This window comes from Mya arenaria, chromosome 13, assembly GCF_026914265.1.
Source record: "Mya arenaria isolate MELC-2E11 chromosome 13, ASM2691426v1".
In the NCBI taxonomy this organism is placed as follows: Eukaryota; Metazoa; Mollusca; class Bivalvia; order Myida; family Myidae; genus Mya; species Mya arenaria.
The window spans coordinates 20,094,258-20,121,061 of NC_069134.1; the positions used below are offsets into that span (position 1 = coordinate 20,094,258).

The 26,804-nt window shown below is 33.1% G+C and overlaps 1 protein-coding gene across 5 annotated transcripts in view; it reads right to left on the bottom strand.

Moving 5' to 3' along the window:
* Window positions 1-26,804, bottom strand: part of LOC128213471 (inactive tyrosine-protein kinase transmembrane receptor ROR1-like) — a 155,780-nt gene that overhangs the window by 23,584 nt on the left and 105,392 nt on the right. For 4 of the 5 annotated variants that reach the window (XM_052919197.1, XM_052919196.1, XM_052919198.1 and 1 more), the window contains one exon: window positions 2,473-2,510. In XM_052919197.1, coding sequence (XP_052775157.1) covers window positions 2,473-2,510 — 38 coding nt within the window. Of the gene's footprint in view, window positions 1-2,472; window positions 2,511-10,646; window positions 11,401-26,804 lie in introns of those variants that run through there. The other variant, XM_052919200.1, reaches the window with a different exon arrangement.

A 26,804-nucleotide genomic window follows, 5' to 3' on the forward strand; every position in this document is an offset into this window, starting at 1 on the left:
TTGTACTTTGAGAAGAAACACATCGATTTTACATAAAGGGAGATTATTTGGAACATAATGTTTGGTTTTGAATAATTCTGATAAAGCAAAAATATTTTAAAAATCATTTAGACAGGAAAGTTCCATTAAATTGGAATATGGCTTAAAATCAGAATTGTATTTTGAAATTTAAAGACTTCTCCTAGTTTTGATACAATCTTGGGAGTAACGCTTTTAAGGCCCACAAAATAGGTTGATGCAATGGTTTTTTTTAATTTTAATGCATTATCACGTTTAACACATTGACACATTAAACCATAATGATCACAACAAAAACAAGTATGTGATTTAGGTAGCAGATAAAAAAAATAGAAGCGATATATTTTGGCGATTTTTAAACTTGGGAATTTGGGCTACATAGCTATTAATTAAAAAATAATATTTTTTAGGGTTTATATTGCTTTATCTGTACTCAAATCATATGCTTTTTTTCTTTATCATTTAAATCAAATGAGTTAAACATGAACATGCATTAAAATTATTTTTTTTTAAATGCAATACCATGATTATTTAAAATACATGTTTAATTAAATCATACAGTCGAAACCTGTTGGCTCGATATCCCTTGGCTTGATTTCCTCGATGGCTTGAACTGGATGTAAAGGACCGATTTTGTTTAGCTCTGTATAAGCATTCTCGCTTGGCTTGATATTCGCAAAGTTTGAAGTATTTTGGCCAGACCCTGGGATATCGAGCCAACAGCTTTCAAATGTATGTGTGTTTTTTCTTAAAGGAAATCTTAAGTGACTTAATGAAACTGCAAACTATTGGGGATTTCTAGAGTTGGCATGCTTTGTCAACCATGTTTTACAATTAGGAGAATTTTGAATTAAATGTTGAGGAAAAAAATATGATTAAGTAACTTATATCTAGTCCCAAAATGACAAATTACTCTTACAATGAATTTCCGTCCCAGATGAAAATGAAGTTCCCATTAAATATAAATAACATCACTTATTTACTTTAAAAATATTGCTGGGGTATTAGATTTCAAATCAGAGACCAAGTCAATCCTATAAGCCCGAAGATTAATGGGCTACTATTCATCATGTTTGACAAAGTCTGGAAGCCAGCAAGAAGCTGAATCATAATACTTTGTGTTTGTGAGTTTGAATCATCTTAGGTCATTATTTAACTTTTTTTCTGTCTGGAATTACAGGAGCAATCATAATATTTTAATGGCATTTTTACAGTTTTCTAGTGCTGAGATTATCTACAGAAATTTTGTAATGAAAACAAAATAACACAGACCATGCAGTGCACACAGGATTCTTGAAAAAAGTTGGTAACAGAATACGATGTGAATCTGGCCCCAGAATTTAAAAGCTTTCAGACTTGGGAAAAGATTACAAAAAGTCATAGAGGTTGTTTTAATCTAAAATGGAGAAAATAAAGGAGAGAAAATATAATTTCAAAATCAATTTTGGACAAAAAAAGAATATGCCCAATGTGTGAAGCCAAATTTTATAAATCCAATCTAAAACTGTCAGATATTGCATAAAGATACATAGATACATAGACCAGGACCAGGTCGACCAATGACACAATAAGCCAGCCAGATGTACCGTACATGCCAAAACTGGGAGCTTGGAATTCCCGTTGCGTGCCATTCAGACTGGTGAATGCACTGGGAGCATTTCAAATGACAGTCTGCAGCATTTACTTTAATTACAGTAAAATGCTAGAAATGCAATTGGCCAATTATCTTTGGAGAGGTCAGAATGAACTGATGGAGGCTGTTGCTCCCGGCAACCAACTTCTTGGTAAAAGTCAGAAACCTTTACTGAAAGTTTACAGCATAGTTCACATTGTAGTTAAATGCTGCTCTGTTAAAATGTTATTAAAGGCATATGTTGTAGAAAAATCTGACACATTCTTTATATAACAGTAAAGTATATAATTTCCCGAGAATACAATAAGGCATGCATACATACACCAATCAAAAAGGACCTCTAAAATCATTTTACACACACGTAACACGGCTATTTGCCATAACAAGTTTACCAGAATATAAAATATTAGCTACTAAACATAATTTCTGGCAATTGATATCATAACTTGAAACAAACATGTTGCAACTTTGCCAACCGCAAGACTAAAGTCTTGCTATTAAGGATAAGCCATGGGTGTTAATTGTTTATTCTTTTTTGTCGTAAAACAACCAATGTATTAGCAAAGAATTCATACATAATCCTTTATTGCTGCTTGACTTATATCTGTCACATTTCCAGAACATGCTTTCGCTGTGATAAGTTAAACAAGACTTTTATGACTAAGCAAAGCTTCAGAAGTGACAATCATATGCAGAAAGTGACAGCTCCCATTTGTGAACGAATTTAAGAAAATAACCTGTAGGCCTTCCTGTCTTTAAGTGCGCAAAAACAATGTTTTTATGGTAAATTCTTATACTCTTAAGTTACATTTAATACTTACATTGGTTTTTTCCTCCAAGATCATCGAAAAAGTCTGGCCTGAAAGTAGACAAAAATACATGTAAATATATTATCATCTGAACATTTCATGACAAAGAAATGATTAAAATATCTATTATTTCTTTACAATTATACAAAAATATCTGAAATTCAAACTGCAATAAAGAAAAACTGTCAAGCTTCCTTAAACATTCGAACTCTGAGATTTCTTGGATCAGACTCTTATAAAAGCTCTGAAAATTTAAAAACACTTTAGACTACATAGCATGTTAATTACAGAGAGATTTTGTTCTTAGAGAATCTGTTTCCTAAAGCACGTACTGTTTCTAATTTATGACATCCATGGTAAGCTGAAACGCAATACAACCATTTAACTTGATGCCAATTTCTTATCTTTTAGACTGACATGCATTTTAATGTATGTTTTCAATGATTGTCAGCAAGGTTGACATGATTTATTACCAGCCATTCATTGGCCAGACAATTTTCAAAGATTATTTCCCAGTAAATAGCTGCCACTGCGCACTATTAGATTGTGCAAACAATTACTGGGCTATCACAGTGATTACTTCCCTTGCTTTGGCAATCGTTTTACAAAACTCTCTCAAATGATGGATAGAAGGTATCTTAATTATGAATTACATTTTCTGCATATTTCAGATCCTTTTTTATATCTTAATGTAAGCAAAATTCATTGGAACAGTAACCTTTCCTAATTTATTACCTCCCTTTGATTTTTTTCCTCAAGAGATGTAGAACAAAGACAGTGAGGACGTCATTATAATTAAAAAACAACAGCATTTTCCAGAAAATCATCTTCAATCCCATTCCACCCTGAACCATCTTGTGTCTGGTTGCACAATACATGTTAATGAGCTAAGATCAAAACAACATTATCCTTTTGATCAGTTCTAATTTTTTTTCATATCTTCGTAATGTTACTTTTTTATCCACTGTACTTCAAAACGCATATTCCTTTATCACAATAATGATGTCTTTAACATTAAATATTACAAGCAGCGCTAGACAAATGATCTTTCTTGAGGTAAACCCTCTAAAATAAGTTATATATATAATCAATTTAGATCGCTTTAATATATACTTTAACAAAAGAAAGAATATTCTAAGCTTCTAATAATTTGGCTCAGCCACTGATTTGAATTGGCTATCTGTTTTTGTATAAACTAAAAGTCCAAGTAATTTTTTAAGTAAAACTTTAAAACAGATCATATGTCGCTACAAAGAAGATATTTAAAGTAATTTTCTATTTCGTCTATTTATTAACTGTCAGCTATTGAAATAAAAATAAGAACTAAGACAACATTTTTTTGGAAATGACTACTTTTCCAGGGGAACAAAAATAATTATCATGTGTGTTAACTGCATCAGTACAGGTGTGTAGAGACCGCCAACATCGACACAAACACATAATACCCATAATGCAATCTGCAGACATTCGAAAACTTCCCTTGTTCTTAATCATTCCCATGTATTTTTCTGTCATAACAAAGTATAGTCTTACAATCTTTTCTACCAATTAAAGTCACATGTTGTATTATAGAATCAACTTTTCGCTGAAATTGTTTGACTTTTTCCATCACATTGCAACAGGGCTGATAAGCCTTTCCCTCATATTAAAGCCTTTTTGTTGAAGATAAAAACTCTTGTTGTTCCAAGGGAGATCTAAAATTGTCTTATTAAATTAATAAACAATCTAGGATCGAAATGTACCAACTGTTGACTTCCTACAAATTGATACAGTTCTGTAATGATGAAAAAAAGTCACTTGAATTCCCAGAGAATGCAGAAAAGTGACTTTTAGAGAACAGAAAAACTGTAATTCAGTACTCCATTTTAACTTGTGCTATACAATCTCTTGGTATCTTTGCTCGAACTGATGTTCTAAATGAATATATAAATTAATACTATTAATGAAGTGTAAGAAAACCCTGATTGGATTTTCTTAAAATTCTTAAGTTACCATATCTCTTTGCATTTCTTGAGGTAGTTACATATGTTTTATGGAATGCCAGGAAAACAATGAACTGTATTGACAGAATGTAATGAAACTTGGTGTTCTTTTACTTCTTCAAGAAAATCTGAAATTAATGACTGAAAACCAGTTATTCAAGGAAACCTCATGCTGACAGTATTCATTTGTATTCTTGGAGTTTGGAGTTTCTTTTTACGTATTTTTCAGTATTATCATTTCTTGCCATACATATTATTTTCTTAAAGTAATGCAATAGGGTAAAATTCTTTTCCTTTATAGATTAGAGGTTTGAGCAATTATTCAATACAGGAAAACAAATATTATGCTTATTATTCATCTCCAATATTGATTGATTGATTCTCAAACAAAGATGATCATGGAAAACAAACAATAACTATGAAAAACATGGTTCCTGACTGATTCTGAAGAGCAATATAAATACTGATGATTTAATAGTTTTGCTGTAGAAGTGCATGAAACCAATAACTTGTCTCCCTTGTTCAGCAATACATCTCAAAATTTATAATTGAGTAGTCTCCCTTGTCTTGAAGCCCATGAAGTTTATGACAGAATTTGGCGGGCTTGAATAAAATGATCTTACTTTTTCAGCAAAATGTATGGCTGGTATTAAAAACTGTATTACTTTTTTCCAGCTTGAATTTCATCGAAGCATCACCTGCTCGAAGAAGCACTTCTCATGATACAAGTTTTTAATACGGGCACTCTCTAAAAATAAGACATAATCTAATCATAACTATGTAAGAAGTGTTAGAACTCTTGTACAAATCATGTTGAAGTATGGAGTAACATATCAACTCAACGCTTCCTACAATCTCCTACTACAAACTTGTAAATAACCACACTTGGAACGAAATCAGTTGGATTTTGATAGCAAAACAGTTGAGGCAAACATGCAAGCTCTTGAAAATAATAAAGTGGCTGTCAAAGCCTTTATCATCCATGTTATGCACAGATAATCCCCATCTCGAACATTTCATCAAATTTGATAAATTTTTCAACTTGATGGGTTTTCTTATTTGAGTAAGAGTAATCTATTACACGATAATTCAATGATCAAGATTAGATGCAATAAACTAAGAGTTAGAACTGCAGTCCAATCACAGAAATTTGGTTTTGCGCCACAATTTATGGTCATCCATAGGATTTCTGTTATTAAATTTCCCCAATTTCTGCTGATGCTTATTGTTAATATAACAAACCAGACTTTGTAACATAACTTAGGTAAATGGTTTATTGAGGAAAAAAAGGCAGAAAATAAACAATGAAGATAAAAAACAGCCTGATATTAGTAAATATTAAATCTGATAATAACAGACTAGTACAATATTTAAAGTTAATTTCCATTTTGCATAAATTAAGGCATCTGTAATGTGAACATCTGCGGCCATATTTGTCAGTGGATTATGCGCTTTTAAACAACAGTTTGTACATGAGGTATCCATGTTAATCATTGTCTTCTGCCGATTTATCTAGCCCCCTCTTATGAGCAGGGATCAAAAGATTTGTTCCCAAATCCCTATATAAAGTATAAAGTGATATATCAAAAGGCAAGATGGGACTTTATCACAAAGAACCATGCACTCTGACACACAAGTATTTATGCATCTTTACTGCATTTATTTCAAGATAAGAGGATAAAAAATATTGACCACAGTGACTTTTGATTTTGTTCAAATATGAGTATGATATTATGATTGTTCTGTTAAAACAACCAGGGGCAGATCAGGGATTTGACGTTAGAGGGGGCATGATTTAAAGGTGCAACCATTGGACTTGGGCCCCACACCTCAGAACCGAAATCTATTTGGTTTAAAGTATTGACAGGGGCGTCAAAAATGGTGCATTTTAGGTATGTTTGTTTGAAACCGCAGACAGCCATTATTTCTTTTCTAAGTTGGACTGATTTTATTGTGTTGTTATGTGAGAACACCCTTTAAGCAAGGCCTCATCATGCACCATTTTCATAAAAAGGACAAAACTATTACAAAAGTGTTTTTGTAAATTATTCAAAAGAAACTATGGCAGACGGAGTACTTTGATTCTATCACAGTCATGGCAACATATGATTCCACAAAATAACAGTCCATCTTTTCTCCTTTGGTTGACCTATATGTTCTCTGAATGTAAAATAATACAGAATCAGAAAATTACCCATACTTATTTCCTGGTAAACAAATATGTTTTTTTCATCACAGACATCAGGTTTGGAATTGAAAATCAATGTCCAGGCCAGCAGATTCTGAATATATAAACATTTTTTACCACCAAATAACCAGATCTAATACTCTGTTAGTGTTTGCACTCATACCTCTGCGAATCAGATTGTCTGTCAAGGATTCCAGAAAGCATCTGACAAAAAACAACAACCAATTTTTATTCAGTCATTTATATGCTTTCATAATTTAGTGTGATATTTAATACAATTAAAAACAATTTATTTGGTATATGCCTGGTGCAGTTGACAAAAAAAACACCACTATAACATGTGTTTGATCAAGAGTTTAATTAAAATCTTTAATCAACTTCAAGTGTCTTTAGGTACACACCCGGTATTGCATTTTATGCCGCTTGAAAATGGACAAATTTCTAAAGTCAATGTTTATTTACTATCAATTCTGATCAATGTTATCTGATATTGCCAATATTAATCTTAAAGAAAACTTTGAATATTTTTATAGCGTAAGCTATAATATTATAAAGCCATTATATATACCAGTATCAAAAACTAATTCATTTTGCAAGTCAAAAATGCTTTATTGATAAAAAACCATTTATTTATTTCCCAAATAGAATCTCATGTCAAGTTGGTTTTAATCAAACATTATCAATCTAACTGTGAGTTTACGTTGAATGAACATTCTGATAACATTCAGCAAGAATGTAAAAGACTTTTAAGGCACAATCCATGAATGTTTCGACAGTATTGCCATTTTAAGATGAAAAGAACAAGAAATGCATGGCAAACAAACCAGGATAAATGCATCACTATGTATACACTGCGGTTTCCACTGCAAAAAGACAGCAAGACTGAGTCTTAAATTAATGAATCTTCCAAGCCAGTTTACAGACTGTTTTATACACATTTATATGCATGAGCACATCCTGTCCCCCTTGCTACCCTGCAGCCACTTAATCTTGTCCATTCACATGCATTTCGCCTCCCAATTTGGCAAAAAGATGGCATATTCACTTTACATTATTAGAATACCAATTGCTATGTATTGCCCCTATCAAATTACTGTAATTCTTCAGGCTGGTGCAATACCATTTTTTTCGAATTTCTGCTATGAAAGCCGTCCTTGGCAAACTGTTTAACTAAATTAAGGACATTGTTCAAAATTCTGCTTCACTTTCAAACTTTTCCCTCCAACAAAGTTTTGAACTATTTGCCAGTTTGCCACAATAGTATGATTTTTGTCAGATTTCAAAAGAAGAATAGCACCAACAAACAGTGAAATGGTATAAACACACTGTTGTAAGTAAGTCGCTGGTAATGAAAAATGTCATTCAAATGTTTTCGAATATTGGAAATGAAAGTGGGACGCGGCAGACAATGACAAGGATTACAATGACGCTGCACAAAGTTGCGCAGGCGTCACAAAAAGCCGAGTATATATTTGGGCTGAAACAATACCATTTTTAGCAGGATTTCTACAATCTAGGATTCCCCTTTGGGACCTCACCTTTCTTCAGATGAAAATCAAAATGGGTAGTGAAAGTGGGAGTTTGTCTTCTTTTTTGGATATTTATAAATAAAGTCATGCTAATAGTTTCAATGTTTGTATAAATCAGCTGTGCTTAGGGATTTTATTTGATAAATGTTGAATCTCATTAAAACCAAATTAAAAGGTAAAATGCAAATAAGACGGTTGCAACGCATACACCCCTACATAATTCTGAAATACAATCTGAGAAAAAGTGCAACAATTGACTGTGTAAACATAAAAAAACAGACATATCCCATAAATAACATACACCTTTGCACTCCTTTGGAATTTAATATCCTTAAATCTCACAAATTACCATAAAGTAATAGCAAACTGCCACCCAGTTTTATAGTGATTATGTAAATCGCTTTATATTTTTCTGTTAACTTCTCATTCATACTATCTTTATCATCAGCATTTTGCGTTTTATGAGTTTAAATTTTACGCATATTATGAGTTCGGTTATAAAGTGTGAAATCTGTGTAACAAAGCTATTTGATGGAACAAAAGTTTAATCATTATGTGATTGTTTGGCACATCTAATTGAAAAGTTATCAAAGAAGATTTTTTGGCCAATGAAAGTCGAGGATTTACCCCATTTAGTCTGTAGCTCCATATCAAGTAGAGCAAATGTGATGGTGAATACAACGTTTATTTTCATAGAGCATATTTTGTCAGTCTACGTGACCATGGTGACTTGGTACAGTCATCTATTTTTCGAAGATCGCTCTGCCCTCTACACGCGAAGAAACTTTGATTGACAGTTTTGAGACTGCTGTTAAAGCTTACGTCACAAGCCAGAATTTTAAAAGGATGTGTGAACAGCTGTCAAAACCTATTGACAACTATTTTTTCACCATTAAATTATTTACGTGACAATATTCAAGTGCAAATTAAGCATTAACGTTTTTTCCTTTAATAATGCTTTTTATAGTAAACAAGCAAATTCAGTACAAAAATGTGCTATATTTGCAAACAATTTGTTGATTTTTAAATGAAAAGTACCATAATGGTTCGTGTTTAATGTTCATGTTTTGGCGCTTTGTAATTCATTTTTTGTACATAAATCCATTTTATTTAACAACTTATACACAAAGTTGGGACAATTAACTCTACGCCAACATTCATTTAATGAAACCAATGCCTGGGCAGTTTACAACATTCACGCCAAAATACCATGTGTCACTACACAAAGGGCGGAGCTAGTGGGTGAAGTAAGTGTGAACACCAAATACGTAAAGAGTTCATTTTGGCGATCTAAAGAAAATGGTGCAAGCATTTTCGGCCTTTGGCCTCGCTGTGCTTGCTCCATTTTCTGTAGATGTCCAAAATGAACTCTAACATATACTAAGAGCCAGTTACCCTACCATTTCCTTGTTATAAAGCAACGATTCTTTATAAAAGGCATATACTTAAGTACTCTTTTTCATCTTTGTTATGTCCAAGTTCCAAATTCTCAAGTCTCTTTTAATCATAGTCCATGGATGAAGTCACTCTGAGCCATCTCATTCATACAATATTAGCATCTCACATGATAGGGTAAAATACATGCAAAACAATTCAATTGCCATTTTATCTTCCACTGGTCATTCTCAACCAAACAAGAACAGTGTACAGTGTATGACAGACTGGCCCCAAAATGGCAATGAACACGTGACTTGTCCATATACTGTTTTGAATGCATTAATGTCATCAAAATTGCTTTCTTTAAGTTTTAAAATCATGTATTACCTCCTCCTAAATTATTTAATGCTTTCAATAATTAAAACTGACAAAATTACAGGGGGTAGAAAGAACATGAATTATAGACAATCAGTGTTGCCAGAAACATGAAACGTGCAAAGTCATTGCTCTGTTGTTTGACATTAATGCAGTGCTTTAGTATAAGTGCAGAAAGTTGTTATGACGTGCAGTATTAATGTAATAAGACATTTCCACTCAACGGTTAGTTACGTCAACTTAATTCTATCTGACAAGAACATGCCTACAGATGCCTTCCCTTCGTTACAGAACTCCTAGAAACGCGGCAAAGATTTGCACCTGACAATTTTACCCTTGGGGAGGAACGCAGTATACACTGTAGTACACGCTTGTCACCAATTACTGTTGCCAATGCCAAAATTCACAAACATGAAAACAGTTTATCTGTTCTGCAACTGTATCCTGATTTAGCATTCAGACCACCCAAAATGAAAGTTTAGTAATTCCTGAAATACACCAAATTACATCCAATGTCAAAAGATTCCTTTTCTGACATTTCTAGAGATGTTACCTACCCTTGAGTTAATGCTAGGAATGATATAACTATCTGGCAGGGCTTTTGACCTTATATAACAAAATGAAATGTGAACGTGAAAAACATCAACAATACATTTAAAAGATTAACAACTTTTTATAACTTCTCCATGAATTAAATACTATGATAACTATGAGTTTAAAAGTCCAAATACTTACGAAAAGGGAAGAGACTTGTACTGTTTTCCTTGTTTGTTGACCATTTTTGATACAAATCCTTGTTTCCAGAATGATTATTAAACTCCAGATTACTTTCTGGCACTGTCAAAAGCTTTTTCAAAATCAAAAATCCAGGTAACCATAATCATATAGTCATCCCCATATTTGAAGCTGTACTGTGACCTCCTCTTCAAATTGAATTAAACCATGTTAAGAAAAACATTCTCAAATTCCATATAAAAATGATTTATCACTCAAACATTACACTGTATAACTTTATAGCTACTTATTTCACACAAAAAAGTATCCCAAGTCACATTATAATTTCGCCAGTAACTATTATAGGGTGACAGCTACATAATCTATGGTCAAAAACAGCACACTGGAGGCTTCATAGATGAATAATACAGTATTCTGTTCTGCTCCAACAAATCTGGGTGAAAAATGCAATACATCTATGTCCGAGAGTTACAGGACAAATTAATTTCTTTCTTCTACTATTTCTAATTTGTTTCTAATTACTTTTGCAATGTTAATAGCTTCTGCTTCTGCTTTGTTAGAAGTTAAACACTCATTACGAAGAGGTAAACAAGGCATGAGCACTGATATATAAACTTTACTTGAAGAAATCCGAATGCCTGATTAAATGTATGTATATTTTCAACAGAAAAATAACACAATTAAATCCAGTTATTTATGATGTTCTGACAGATGGTTGCAACTTAGTAACCTATCACACTTGCACGCAACATACATGTTAATAGATGTGAAACATCTTCATTTGTATGTTGTCAAGGGTATGTCAGAAATCATAACCAAGAATGACAACAACATTTTAAATGTCATAATAAATGTTTACACAAAATCCTGTTTGACTTCTAGCCAACTTGTGACATGTCACTCCGAACTTTTTTCTTATTTTTTTTCTTTAAATAATCCTTACGGCGCACAACTACTTGCTTGTTCTCCTGTTCGCTAATGTGCTCTTTTGACTTTTAGTTAATTAACATTTGAAGCAATAAAAACTTTAAATTGCAACTTGATGCAAATGAAAATTGTACATGCTCTACATGATAATGTCTACAGTAAGGGTTTTTTATTTTCCTGTATCAAATGTAAGATATTCTACACCCGTTTTTGTAATTTGCCACCTTTCAGAAGTTTTGTATCCCATTTAGCGCTTACAATTATACATCCAACTTGTTATTCAATTTGCATTCTTTCACGGTGTTGATGGCAGTTTTTGTATATTTTTTGTTTGATTTTCGAAATAGTATCAATGAATTTTAATTGTGTAATTGAAACAAAAAAATCCAATTCTTTTGCATTTTAGCTTTAGTGTTATGAGCTTCTGAGTTTATATAAATAATGATTCTAATCTTTTAAAATGTTATATCAAAAATCCTTAAAAGTATGTTATGTATGTTACCATAGCCCATATATTCAAACAAATAACCACAAATCTATCATTTACCTTTCTAAATCTATCATTGTTTTCTTGCAAGTAATCCAGTATCAGTGTTATCAGTTAATTAACTCCATGCCATTCCTTGACTGCTACCAGTCCCCCTGGACAAGACACCAACCCTTTGGAACTATCAGCTAATTGATCTAAAGGCCCCTTGGGATCTCACTAATAACCTTTGGAAACCAGAAGATACACTTTCCTCTTGGTACCTGGTTATAATGATGTTAGTAACTGGAAGCCTAGAATTAGACCTTATGAAGACTTGTCATCACCTTGCTGAAAGCTATTGACACCAATGTGTTTGGCCCCCAACTTTGTTTACAAACAAATCTGTGATTATGGCATACACATCTAATACTACTAAGAAGCTCATGGCAGCAATGAAATTATTGATGATTGTTTATGTACAATTGTGTGACAGGTCAATTTCTTCAAGAACTTACTGTCTTATTACAACATCAACATGACTGATAAAAACAAATACACAAAAATCCACAGAACTTAAACACATCTGTACTGCCTTCTGAATAGAATAAAATCAATCAACTGTCACATTATTTTGTGTTCTCTCTTCATTATTGGTTGCTTCAAACTTCTACAAAAGAACAATTCATTTAATATTAAATTGACATAATTTTGTCTCAACAAGTCAAGTACTTACAGGAATTCTTCCCAGCTTCTTCCATCTACTGTCATTGTTATGTTTGTTGCTTATTCCAAACTGTCATTTATGTTCACTCATATTTCTGTCACTTTCTGGTTCATCTTATTACCATATTAATTCAATTTGTCAATTATAAACTTCATTGAAATCGTAAGAGTACCAATGCAGTTGAAACAGTCAACTTCGTGTCAGATATCAAACAAATGTAACTTCTTTCTTTATTTTCAAATTACAATCACCAAAGATCCAAGCTCTGTCATAAACAAAAAAAACACCACAGTTCCACAAAATAAATATGTCCATCTCACTATAAACTGCTATACAACACCTATCAGTGTCATCACCCAGGACTCCTGACAGTTAAAGCCCTGCCCCTGCTGGTCTGGGGTCCTAACAAGTGCCGGTTTGAGGGGGCCCAAAACTGCTGGTAATGAGTCCCTACAAGTGCCAAGGTCTCTAGCTATCACCACCTTGTCCTGTCTGGCATCTCCTCAAGTTAATCACTTGCTGCTTCCTTCTCCTTAGCAGAATTAGTGGGATAATCAATCTTCATTACCAATTTGTCTATAATATTTTTAACTAATATTCCTTTACAGTTAATCCAGCTAGACCGCAAGCCATCAAATTGAATATCTGATAGACATCTATTGCCACAAATCTAAACAATAATTGCTGTACAATTAAAAAATCAAATCCAACTGAAATGATCTAATAGAGAGCACAGTACATCAGCACGAGCCTAATTATACCCAGGCATAAGTGATTGCTGTGGACTCAAGTTGACCACTTATAAGTCTTGAAAAGCCCTCTTGCCTCTGAAAGCTTTTATTTATATCATTACAAAAAGGCAGGCAATAAATCTGATATGAGGCTTTCAGCAGGGTGGCAGTCTTAGCCCACCTTTGTTCCTTATCATGATTAACTTGATTGGGCTAAAAAGGCAAATAGTTCTCTAATTGTTATTTCAACCCCTACTCGAGAGCTTTTGAAGTATTGTAACAACCTAATATTATCACAATAACAAGATATACTGCATGGATTTATATATTTTGACACTTGTGAAAATAGTTTTACTAAGATAAGAGGATGTTTAGATGACCAGTATTTAATGCACTGTGTAAGCAATTAAAGTCTTCTGCCCCATGTTTTTTCTGCTAATCCTCTCCCAGAGGTTCTTGGCACTTAAAGGACAAAACTGGACTTAGTCTGGCATTGGAAGAGGGTTTCTGAGGTGTCAAAAGCTGATTGCCTATTCCTTTTGATGCAGTTACTGGCCCAAGTGGGAAGCCCCCTAGGTGCTTATTCTAAAAGTGATGTTAACAAGTAGTTGTTGTAAATAAATTGCCTATTTACAATAAGAAATAAGGTGAGAAAGTTGATAATTTAGTGTGAAGAATGAAGAATATTTCTTATTTACTTGCAATAGGTACACCCTTGTTGAAACTCTACAATGCATGGACATTTTTTTTTATAGAACTAAAGCTTGTGCAACTCTTTCACAACTTGTAATGTTGTATTGTAAATAAAGCACTACAACTGACAACAGAGTATTTATTCTGCTCTTTAGTTGGAAATCAAGAGAACATTTTTATTTACCAACATTCTTCTGTGTCTGAGAAGAAATTAACTGTAACACATAGAAAACAATACACTAGATTTTTCATAGAACTATTTCAAGGGCCTGTTATCTGCCCTGGGTCTAATAAAGATGGAATAATAGACAGAATTATGACAGAACATGGATCAATATGCAAATCTGACATAATGGCTATTTTGTCTGAGATTTTTTTGCCTATCAAGGCCACATCAGAAATCTCCGTGGAATTAATTTTTGATTTCATAGGAGGTCTGAAGTGGGGTCGCTGCCTTCAAGTTGGGTGATGTTGACCATAAATATCTTGTGGTTGTACCATATTTGAGGGTGTCTGATTGTTTTCATTCCATGTTTGTTCTCAGAAAAGAATGGTGACCAGTAGGTGGAGCATATATGAAAGCTTACCGTTCAATAAGTAGTGTGCAGTAAGTAGCAGCTGTATATTGATTTTTTTTTATATTTTAGCTGCATCCTACTTATTGCATGGTAGCTAAAATTCAACTGGTTTTATATTTCTTGAATCAAAGTTTGAAGGGACACACAACATGTTTTAGAGATTCAAAATAAGATTTAAAAAGGAATATCTTTTATTATGAAAATCAAACCATAACAATTTATAAAATTTAGTTTACAAAGATTAAACAGTATTTTTTTATGATAAACATTGGGTTCCATATACATGATTTCATTTATGATCGATAAAAGTTACTTTACACTTTCATAGAACACTTGATGTAATTACATGCTGTCTAGTACATGTATCGAAAAGGTCCGTCTGCACCCATTGGCTGCATTATGGCTTGACCCCTTACATGCATACATCTGTGCATGATCATGAACATTTTAACATTTACGCTGTAAATTGATATTTAATGACACACCAGGAGCAAGTGCAGCCATCTGAAGTCATTAGTATCATTGTCAACATCAGCCGCCTTATCTGCAGTGGTATCTCCCCCATTGCCTGGGTGTGCATTCCCCTTATCTACTGCATGATAGTTATCAACCTTGATTTATTCCTGCAAATCTTCAAAGACATTCTCTCTGTCTCCAGTCCTGCCCAAACATACCTGATCTGAATTTTCTCCACCATTCTTATATAATCTTCAGCTGGTGTATCATTTATCAACACTATCTTGTCTATCACACCTTCATGTATTGGTTTAATCAAATCTTAGGTTTTATCTAGTTTTTAGTTAAGTTTTATCTGTTTCTATGTTTCCAGAATTATCTAACAGCAAACTAAACTGACAGTAAACATTCATTATTGAACATAAACTCCCCAAACATATCAATTGTTTGTCAATATATTCAACAATTTATTTTTGGCAGAAATGCTTGTCAAGATGTCTGAGCCAGATTTGGAGTAATTTAATACTAACAGTACAAAGTTTAAGACTTGGTTTTCAGTTTCACATATGAAACTTATAATCTATTCAAAATAGTTCTATAGACCAAGTTTTTTGCAGATTTTGTTTTTAACAGGGTTTTGCACCAAAATTGCTTAAAATTTTACGACTGTCCTTGTCAAGATAGGTTGAAACGCAATTTTACGGGAGCTCAACAAACTCGAGACTAAAAACTAATGCATTTAAGAATGCTTATCTAGTTGACCAAAACTGAATGTTCGTAAATCTACATTAAATAATTAAGACCAAAATTGAAATGCTTAGCACTGGCAGGCTGATATCAATATACAAAATAAACAAATACCATTTTTTCCTTGCTAAATACAACAGTCCCATTATCACAAATCATCTGTAAATATTTATATTTGCATTGCCAGGAATATTTCATACACTTGATGTCAATTCCAGATGTGCTCAAACATTTAAGTTCTGCAATAAGTTAATTAGGCGCCAATTAGCGGAATTATGAGCCTCTTAGGATTGAGGTATTATTGCTATGAAAATGGAATAATAAATCTTTATCTAAGAGACTATGAGAGAAAAAACAGGGGTTATATTATATGTAAAAAATGGAGTTTGTAGGAGTTTCAATAAACATCATTTGCTATTTTAATTCAAATTATACTGCTGGAGGAGTTATTCTACAAAAAACCTATGTTTTTATTTTTTCAATTTATTGTTCACAAGCTACAGACTGTACCGGTACTTTTAATTCATTTTCTATGTAATAGTTACATGACATGAAGTAAAATCTTTATGATTTCAAATGGGCGGAGAGAGCGTAGCCTAGAATACAACTGTCTGCGAAAGTTGAAATTCTTAATGATTAAGCCTATGGTAAAACTTAATGATTGCCTGTCTGCAATTTCATTGGCTGAAAACATAGGTTATATTCTAACAAAAGATATAAATTGTTCATGACAAGCTTGAGATGTATGCCATGACGGAGTTTAGCTTTCAAAGGCATGATAACTTATTCAAAGCACTTAATTGCCAAGTTATTAATGTCTTTGAAATTCAGATGTCAAATTAAAGCTTGGAATTTATTATTCTTGGGCTATAAGATGGAAAATAGTTAAGGGACCTAATATAATATCATATGTTTTCAGATGCTGACTTTTTGCAACACAAATATAAATCGACACCCAGCTTTCAAAATTTAACTCCATAGCTTTAAATCATAAATATTTCCTAAAGAAATTTGGTCTTGCATGTTTCAATTGTTTGTGAAGTCAAAGTAACATAATATCTTAACCAAGGAAACTCCTGGTATCTCCAAGATCAAATTTTCATTCAAAATTCCTGTTTTTAATCGGGTAATCCCATGCTGCGCCAATTTAAGTTTCGCTATAAAAGTATCCTTTTATATCCATTTCTTCACAATAACAATTATTTTCACTTGGAGAATGAATAAAACATTGATCAAGACGCTTAAATCTACTTGACTTCAGCTTTTCTTTCCACCTTTTAATAAATTTCATACACTTTTAAGATCATCATTGAATTCTTTCAATTACATAATAATTTAAATTAGCGGGACGAAATGTCAAACGGTGAAAAGTAGCTTCCATGTTGCAAATTTGAATGCATGTGAAATCAGTGAATGGATCAAATTTAGGATGCTAAATTAAGCACACATAATGGATCATGGAATTAATTTCATGGGGATTGAAATGGTGACACACAAAATGGTTTATTTAGAATTATGAATTTACAGGTTAACATATGTTTTATGTTTCAACAGAGAGGAATCTGTAAAAGCATTAACAAAAGTTGAAATGTTACCATTTATTAAATTCTTTACAGTGTTAAAAGCTCTAAGGTTGAAAAGGATAAAATGACAAAGTGTAATGCGCGTCTTATAAAACAGCAAATTTGTCGTGATAAAGGAATTTCGCACTGTCAGATTTTATTTGCCGCAAGCAGCACATCTTAAATCAAAAATTGCATGTCGCCAATTACCGTGCATCAAATTTAATCAAAATATTTCCCCAAGCATTTTGCATTCTGAATAAATGCACACAGCAGGCATCAACGATGTAAGGGTCACAAAAGGACTGTTATTCCCTGTCCATGTGTCCGTTCTTTTGTCTTCTGTCTTCCCTAAAGACAAATGTCCATCTCAATTCTTGTCAAGCACATTCTGCCCATAAAGAAAACAATTGTTCCCCCTCTCAGCTGGAAACAAGAAGTTTTTCCTTTCCGCTATTGTATTCCTAATGGAGCATTTTAATGAGGCTAGTTTTTCGTTGTATTGCTGCACAACTAGAAGTAATTTCGTTAATCATTTTAGTTGATGCACATGGCATTAAATATCTCTTAATATTTTAATACATGTGGGAAATAGGAGATTCCCATAAATGTGAGTCCAGCTGTCATTGACAACATTTTAACCATAGAAACCACTGTGTCACAGACTGCCTCATGGATTGTAAAACAACATAAAGACAAATCACAAGTTAATCATCAGATGATGAGGAGTACAATGCAAGAAGAAATAATTGCAGAGTTGAACAGATTGGGTGGCCTGGATCAATGATTTTTTTAAAGATTTGAAATTATTTCAATTTAAAAAAAAATCTCAACAACAAGAAGTACATGATTGTATTGCTACCTTATAAAAATATGTTTCAAGATTTCAGACAGGACATTTCATTGGCTATCATCGCGGAAGCCTTGTAAGCGGACATGACAATCAGGGCTGTGTCTGTGTGGGTCATCCTCCTGGTATGAAACTATAGAAGAACATCATGATAACCAGACCAAAGCAGCAATGGTGAATAAAGCAAAATGACTTTCATTGACTCTCAGTACTCATTACACTCTAACCCACAACCACAATGTACTGGTCAGTGGAAAGATCGACAGAAGTGGACAGAAGGACAAATTGGCACAAGTGGGGTCCAGATGTTGACAAATGGATGCTGTTGAACAAATTGGCAGAGGTGTTACATCAAATATTGATCTCGGTCCAGAAGCTGTCAAAATCAGAGAAGACTTGAACACTTTAGTAATGCTTGGGTCTGGTGTGGCCCCTACAGCCCCTTTTATGGAGATAGAGATGTGAACAATGTCTTAGGGGCTGGGTGTCACTTTGTCACTGATGGACATTTAAATGGGGTTTTATTGGTGAAAGCCAAGTGCAGTCATAAACCCCTGACTGTTTTATGTTTTATTGATGGACACGGACATAAAGTCTAATTGTGACATGATTGAGTTTATGTTAATGTTCCAGAAAATTACTATCACTTTCTTAACACATTACAAAGTCTTTGAAGTCTTTCCATTATTCAAGAGCTAATGCCCGGCTTCTTGTTCAGACAATTGAATAATCTCTAGCTTTTCTCTTCTACTTTCTCCTCTGAAAAGTGCATGTGTTCTGTCTTGAGCATCAAGGTCAGCCTATAGCTAAATAAGGAGTTTGACTTTGAAATTTATCAATAATCTTTAACTTCAGATTAATTCCTGAAGTGTCAAGGTGAAAATCCATTCACATAAACTTTAATGAACTAGCTGTTACTTATTTTTGGAGCTTTTTAAGAGTCCTCTATTTCATATTTCACTTAGTTATTTTTCACCATGGCAAAATTTTGTCAACTTGGTATTTTTTTATTTTTTTATTATTATTATAATAAATTTTATTGATTTTATTATTATTATAATTATTATTATTATTGCATGTTTTATTTTTATTATTTTTACATGTTTTATTCTTCTTCTTATTATTATTTTATTAATGATTGCAAATAATATTCGATTTCATTATTATTGTTATTATGATTACATATTTTAATGGCATACCACAAGACTCACATTAGTTACAGTAACAGTGACCTATCAACATAGCCATACCTAAAATGGATATACTATAATTAGCTGTAGCTTTATTTTTGTCTTTCTGTTGCTGTTATAGGACTTTTGAGCAACTAGGTTAAAGCTTTATTTATCCTGGTTTAAAGACAGCACTGGTACTGAAAGCTTTGACAGGACCACCATTAGTGTTTGCCAATGCTTGTCCATTTTCTGGTCAAGGGATGTAACTCCAGTTACAGAACATGCTATTCATATCTGCCCACTGTCATTGTAAACACATGTAGGTTCATATTAATATTTTAAAAGCTATGTTAGTTAAAACGTCAAAAGAAATAAAGATTGTGCCTGTCCTGATGGTACCCAGGACAATACCACAGTTAATTGGTTATCTTAAAACATGGTTGTACCATGTGGAACATCAGGCTCCAGTAAAAAAACACAAACCAGTACTTTTTGTTTAGGAAAAGGCATTTGAAAAGACATTAAACTGAAAGAAAAGTCTGCATGCTGCAATAATGGCTCCATTTTCAATTATGTTGAACAATTCTGGTTCCACATATATTATATAGAAATAATGGGTGCACTTAAATAATTGTGCAGCGCTCCTGCCGTACAGTGTACCAGAAGTTTGACAGCAGTATAATGTCATAAGCAAACATTTTCGCTATTATTTATCTTAAAGTTCCTTCCATATTGGTGTCATTTTTTTTAAACATTGAACATTACTTGCATACTTAAAATTATGGCGAGAAATGTGCATGTCCATTACTGAGTGCCATTCTTTTGTTCTCCAAACCTTCTGCTAATTTAATTATCAAAATTAAAACATGTTTTAGAAACCTGAATATAGTTGGTAACCCCTAAATCTTCAACCTAGATATTTTTTTGAGTACAACTTTCACATAATTTATGGATCCATTTCATGCCACTCTTTTAGGCAGTTATTATGATTTCAAAACTTCAACAAAGTAAGAGAAAGATAATCTAATTTAAGGCTCTGTCTGTCTGGATTCTTGGGGAATAAAAACAGGTGAATGGGCCTCATCAACAGCAAATGGACCAAAAAATTGGGCCTGTCAAAACATTAGAAGATTTTTCTATTTCCTACTATTTTTTATCTATTTCTGTCATTTCAACTCTACCATCAGAGTAAGAACAGGTATGTGACAGACCTCTCTACATTACGAGCTCTCTGTAAAGTGGGGGCTACATTATCCAAATCACATATCCAAGGTTTCCCTATAAATCAAAATTATAGTCATATAAGAATCAGTGCTATTACTTCATTTAGTCAATACCATTCAATTAGAAGAATTTCCACACTTGCCTCAGGTAACCTTAGCAACTGACTTGTTGCCGGGGAATATTTTTACATTACAAGAATAATCTGAAAATGTCTGTCTTTCCACACCTAGTAATAAGCAATAACAAAGAGGTCTTCAGACAGCTTAAGCTTTTCTAAGCAGTTAAAACTGTCATAAAATCATCACCAGGCTAAATAGACCTGGGATTTTCCAAGTACAATTGCCCTGTAAGTCTCAGGTGTAATATCGACTTACTTCAGATGTAAGAAATATATGCTATTTGTAAGGCTAATTTCTTTAAAGCAGAGCACATTTTATTGTATCAGGGGTATAAGCTTCTAGGTTTCATTACTTTGCTGGTATAAGGGGCGGGTCCAGGGTTGGACGTTAGAGGGGACACACTTTACAGGGGGCCTGTCTGTGAATCCCCTTCCCCAGGAATCCCCGAAATAGGATCTGAACATGGCAAAGGGGTTGTTGGCTAATTTTATCCTTAGAAAATGGTAATCTATGAATAATTTCTCTAAAGTTTTGACATGTTCACCTTGACAATTTTAGGTCTCCCATGATCTGCAAGTAAATGGAAATTAACATTTTTTTTTTTTTCAATAAGTCGCAATCAATTTGAAGAAATGTGTTCAGCTTTAATTTAGCCTCTATCACTCTCTGATATTCTTAAATTAAGACAATATATCATATTTAATCCAATGTTCTGGCTTATAGGAACCAACCATTACTTCCATAGATTTTCTGGGAGTATGAGTAACCCTGCCATATATGTGGCTATTACAAAGAGAATGAATGACCGGTCCATAGAAATGTAATTATGGTCAATTTCCACACAATCATTCCCAAGAATGGGACCCTACATCAAGAGATGAACAGAGACTTCACAAATTTACCACAGAATCTGGTGCTTTAAACTGAATTAACTCTTAACTTTTTGCACTTGCAGGAATTTAGCCAGAACGTATATATTACAAATTCTTGTCTATGTAATTTTTGTCTAATGGAAAAAGGTCAGGGGGTGAAAAAGGCAAAAAGCACAATGCAAAAAGTTGACCAGCAGAAAAAAGCAATTCCATTATAACACAGACATTTCCTGCCGTGGAAGCACCAAAAAAGCTTTAAATGTGTTCTTTCAATTGATTAGAGGACGAAAAGTAGCCAGAGATCTTTCATTTAATGTTTGCAGACTTGCAGGCTTGATCCTCCTGCCTAATAAAGTAGAACGCAATGATAAAATAGTCATTGATAAAATAGAAACTAGGAAAGGATGGATACAAGGCTGCATGAAGTCTAGTTTTTTCTCCTTTATCTCGTTCTAGGTGTACACATGCAAATTCAGGGAGCTGCAGTAACAGAAGGTCAGTCAGTTTGGGATGGGATATTTTTCACAAGCAATGCAATGACATTGGACAATTTGACCAATCAAAAGAACCACATGGAGGCCATTTCAAACTAGATCCTAAAAGACATTTTGTACCTACCATTGACATAAAACCGTGAATACACTCATTGAAAATATCTCTTAGGTACGAAATACCGCTCTTAGGAATATTGATGAAACGGCCTCCATGCGCAGTACCAGACAATATAATGTGTTCCTACTGTTTATTATTCTCCTTGTTTGCCAATGAAGAACTTTTTGTTTTAAATTCCAAATTTTTTTAAGGAAAGAATAGACCTATTCAATATTTGTGATATGAAATTGGGCACAATGCCGCCGGCATACACTTGTCTTAGTTTAACCATCAAATATCGAGTGAACTCTAGGGACACACAGACTATCCTGACAGCAAACAATTGCAAGTAAATATGAAACAACATAAAAACTCCACAAACAAATACCTATCATATAAGAAGACCCAATCATCATGCACCTAAGCCTTTCAAACTTTGTCCTCAAAATACAATGTTTGCATTATCCACAAAAAAACATAGCAATTGACAGGAATCAATTTTTATGTATTTTTTATTTGATCCATGGACATAATGAGCCATTTATCAGCCTAAATTCTTTATAAACAAGGGCCTTGTTATTCCATAAGTCTGCGGTATTATAGACTTCTACAAGCCAACAATTTGTATAAACTGTTTTCATCTATTTATTTGTATCAAAATATTCATATTGAAATAATCATTTCAAAATATTCTTATCAAGTCTACGAATGTTGCATCATGTTATTTTAAAAAATTTAAACACTAAATGTTTTAATTAATGAATTTCAAAGCTTACATTCATATCGAATCGCAATTAATATCTGATGTACTAACCAATACAAAATGTTTGTTACTAGTTTGAAGTTTAAGTGGGCTTCTTATCTTTTCAAGGGTGTATATTTGCCATTCTTTGCAGTCTTTTTTCTTATATATTCTGATTCAGCAACATTTAAGGTAAGGAAACACTAAGTACCTATCATAGTAGCTCTTACATTATATTGGTAATTAATTGACTTATATGGAAAATAATCTCAAAATCTACTACTTATTTATATGTATGAACAGAAATCAAATAAGCAAACAGGTGCCGCAATGCTTATCATTCTTTGTTTTTCTTTGTGCAAGGGAAAGAACTCTGATAATGGTTCAGGAAGGGTCATGTGACTTGAAATATAGGGGTACTTTTTTCATTTACTAGTTTTTAGCCCCCTTTCAGTAAGATCTTGGTTGTAAACTTCACGCTGTATAAGAGTGCTCAGGTCCCAGAATCTATGTGATAATGTCCTTCTGATATTTATTTAATTAACCACAGTTCACGCAAAAAAAAGGGGGGTAATTTGCCAGGAAATTTACAATCTTAAACCTTACAATCTTTAATGAAACAGAGCCCAACAAATTGAATACCGAATCGATTGAGCCCATGTTGTTAAAACACAAACAACAAATAAGTGTTTAAAATAGGGGACGGCTGTTCAATTGACAGAGGATAGGTAATTGATAAAAACTGAAAAACTAGGACCTCCCAAAATGAAACTGGGTATAGGTTAAATTTGAAATTGGAGAATTCAAAAGCAAGGTTCTATATTATTTCCATCAGAGTCCAATTAAGCGATGATAAATGATGCAGTGTTATATGATGCAGACATTAACAGGTATTACTTTTAATGGATTAAGGAATAATTTTCCACAAAATGAAAAGATCCATTGCCTCTAGTAACCTGGGCCATAAATCATAATTCTGTTCTATTTTTCAGACATTTATCTCAGATTAATATTCAAAATAATTCTCCTGATAATACTCTTATCAATAGTGACTTTTAATGCAATAAAATGGAACAATTTTGAATAATATTTCAAATAACTTTCATTTTTGTATAAGAAACAATTATTAATAGACACTTGGAAAATATAAATCAAGCAATTTCTTTACAATATATCAATCTTTTTTAAAGATCACCAACTTCCCAATAATCAGTCCATACTCAGACTCATTTCTTTAGGCAAAAGTATCTAAATAAATTATATATCGATATAAATGATAACAAAATTATATGACATTGTATTTTGATAGGCTTATTTGCTTCCCTGCTTGTCAGTAACTTATAAAACCCGAGTATAGATATCAATAATTTCAACTGGGTGGTAAGACTTTACTGACAAATGACCGACACATCTCTATGACCAGCGTACAATGCCTAACAAATACAGACAAGGCGCAAACGTCTTCCCGATGTAGCCAGGCGATTAGCCAAGCTGTCATCGCATCCTGCCTCAGGCTTACCTTTTTCACGAATTGATAAAATTACGATCTGATAAGTGAATTGGGAATTTATGTATTGCAGTTGGTTAATTTGACATTCATATTATTGTCTGACATCTGATTGATAGACTCCACAAGATGTGGTGTGTACAAATGTCAGTAGTTGTAAATATTTTTTTACTGCATAATTATGATACTGCAAGCAAACATGCTGATCACCATCAAATGTTTGTCAGTGATAATGATTTATTTCAGTGCACGTTTGAAAATTGGCCAAGAAATTCAAAGAACGCCGGCTGCCAGGAACCTTCATGACCTAGCTAGACCAGAAGTCACCAGAGGAATACTTTTGTACCAGGGCTGGAATTCATAAAACATCTTAAGTCATTTCATAACTTAAGTTGATTTCTGAAATACTTTATAGTCAAAATTTAAAAAAAGTAGAAGTGTCTTTGAAATAAAAGTTTTGTTTTTTTTCAATAAAGTCACTGATGGAAAAGTGTTTCAGATATTATTATTTTTTATAGCATTATGATCAGTGACTACCCAGCTTCTATACGTGACTTAAGATCAGTAATGACTTTATATGTTTTATGAATACCAACCAAGAAGACCAATATAAATGCAGCTTTTACAATGTTGTAGAATACCTATTATGGATTCTTCATATAAATCTGGGTGTTGTTAAATCATTTTTTTTCTGTGCCAACCTACAAAGGGCTGAACATTTATGTCTGGACCCGAATTTTACTGAGTAAGCTTGAATAAGATGACCATCGGCTGTGTTCTCTAACAGACAGACATGTGTACAAATTAGTCAGTAAATCAATTAAACTCCTCATCCATCAAACATCCAATTAGCCGATCACAGAGCTGACAATTGGTCTTTACCTTCAGATGCAAGACAAATAGGACCTGTCCAAACAATTAGCATATTGCTTTGTCATTGACAATACCATAATGACCTAGCCTGTTATGATTATCTCATGGTCATCTTCAAATATGCATGTCAGTTATATCTGGCTCCAACTGACTAATCATCCGACAGATAGTACTTCATCATAGTTCAGGGGAAAAAACAATGATCATTTGAATATGATTATTTACCGTATATTATTTAAAGTAAATATTAAGTTAACCAACTAAATGAATAGGTGAAAGCCAGCATACGCTTTTATCTAAATCAAAGTGAAAACATTTTTACTAAGAGTAAAAGGGAAGTAAAATTTACAGAATCAAAGGAGAGTAATAGTCTCTGAGGGATGAATAAAGAAATATTTACTGAGAAGCAAATGAAAGTAATATTATAGTGAATCAAAGTAAGTTATTTGTAAAGAAAGTCAAAGGGAAGTAATTCTAATGAGCATCAAAGGGAAGTAATTCTTAATGAGATTCAAAGGGAAGTAATTCTTCATGAGAGGCAAAGGGAAGAAGTTCTAATGAGCATCAAAGGGAAGTAATTCTAAATGAGAGTCAAAGGGAAGTAATTCTTAATGAGAGGCAATGGGATGTTTTTCTAATGAGCATCAAAGGGAAGTAATTCTAATGAGCATCAAAGGAAATTAATTCTTAATGAGAGGCAAAGGGAAGTAATTTGTAATTAGAGTCAAAGGGACGAAATGAGAGTCAAAGGGAAGAAGTTCTTAATGAGAGTCAAAGGGAAGTAATAAGAGTCAAAGGGAAGTAATTTTTAATGAAAGTCAAAGGGAAGTAATTCTAATGAGCATCAAAGGGAAGTTATTCTTAATGAGAGTCAAAGGGAAGTAATTCTTAATGAGAGGCAAAGTTAAGTAATTTGTAATGGGAAGTTATTCTAATGAGCATCAAAGGGAAGTAATTATAATGAGCATCAAAGGGAAGTTTTTCTTAATGAGAGTCAGAGGGAAGGTATTCTTAATGAGAGTCAGAGGGTTGTAATGAGAGTCAAAGGTAAGTAATTCTTAATGAGAATCAAAGGGAAATAATTCTTAATGAGAGTCATAGTGAAGTATTTCCTTATGTGAATCAAAGGGAATTAATTCTTAATGAGAGTCAAAGGGTAGTAATGAGAGTCAAAGGGAAGTAATTCTTAATGAGAGTCAAAGGGTAGTATTGAGAGTCATTAGGAAATTATTCTTAATCAGAGTCAAAGGAGAGTAATTCTAAATGAGATTCAAAGGGAAGTAATTCTTAATGAGAGTTGGGATGTTCTATCTACTGATTG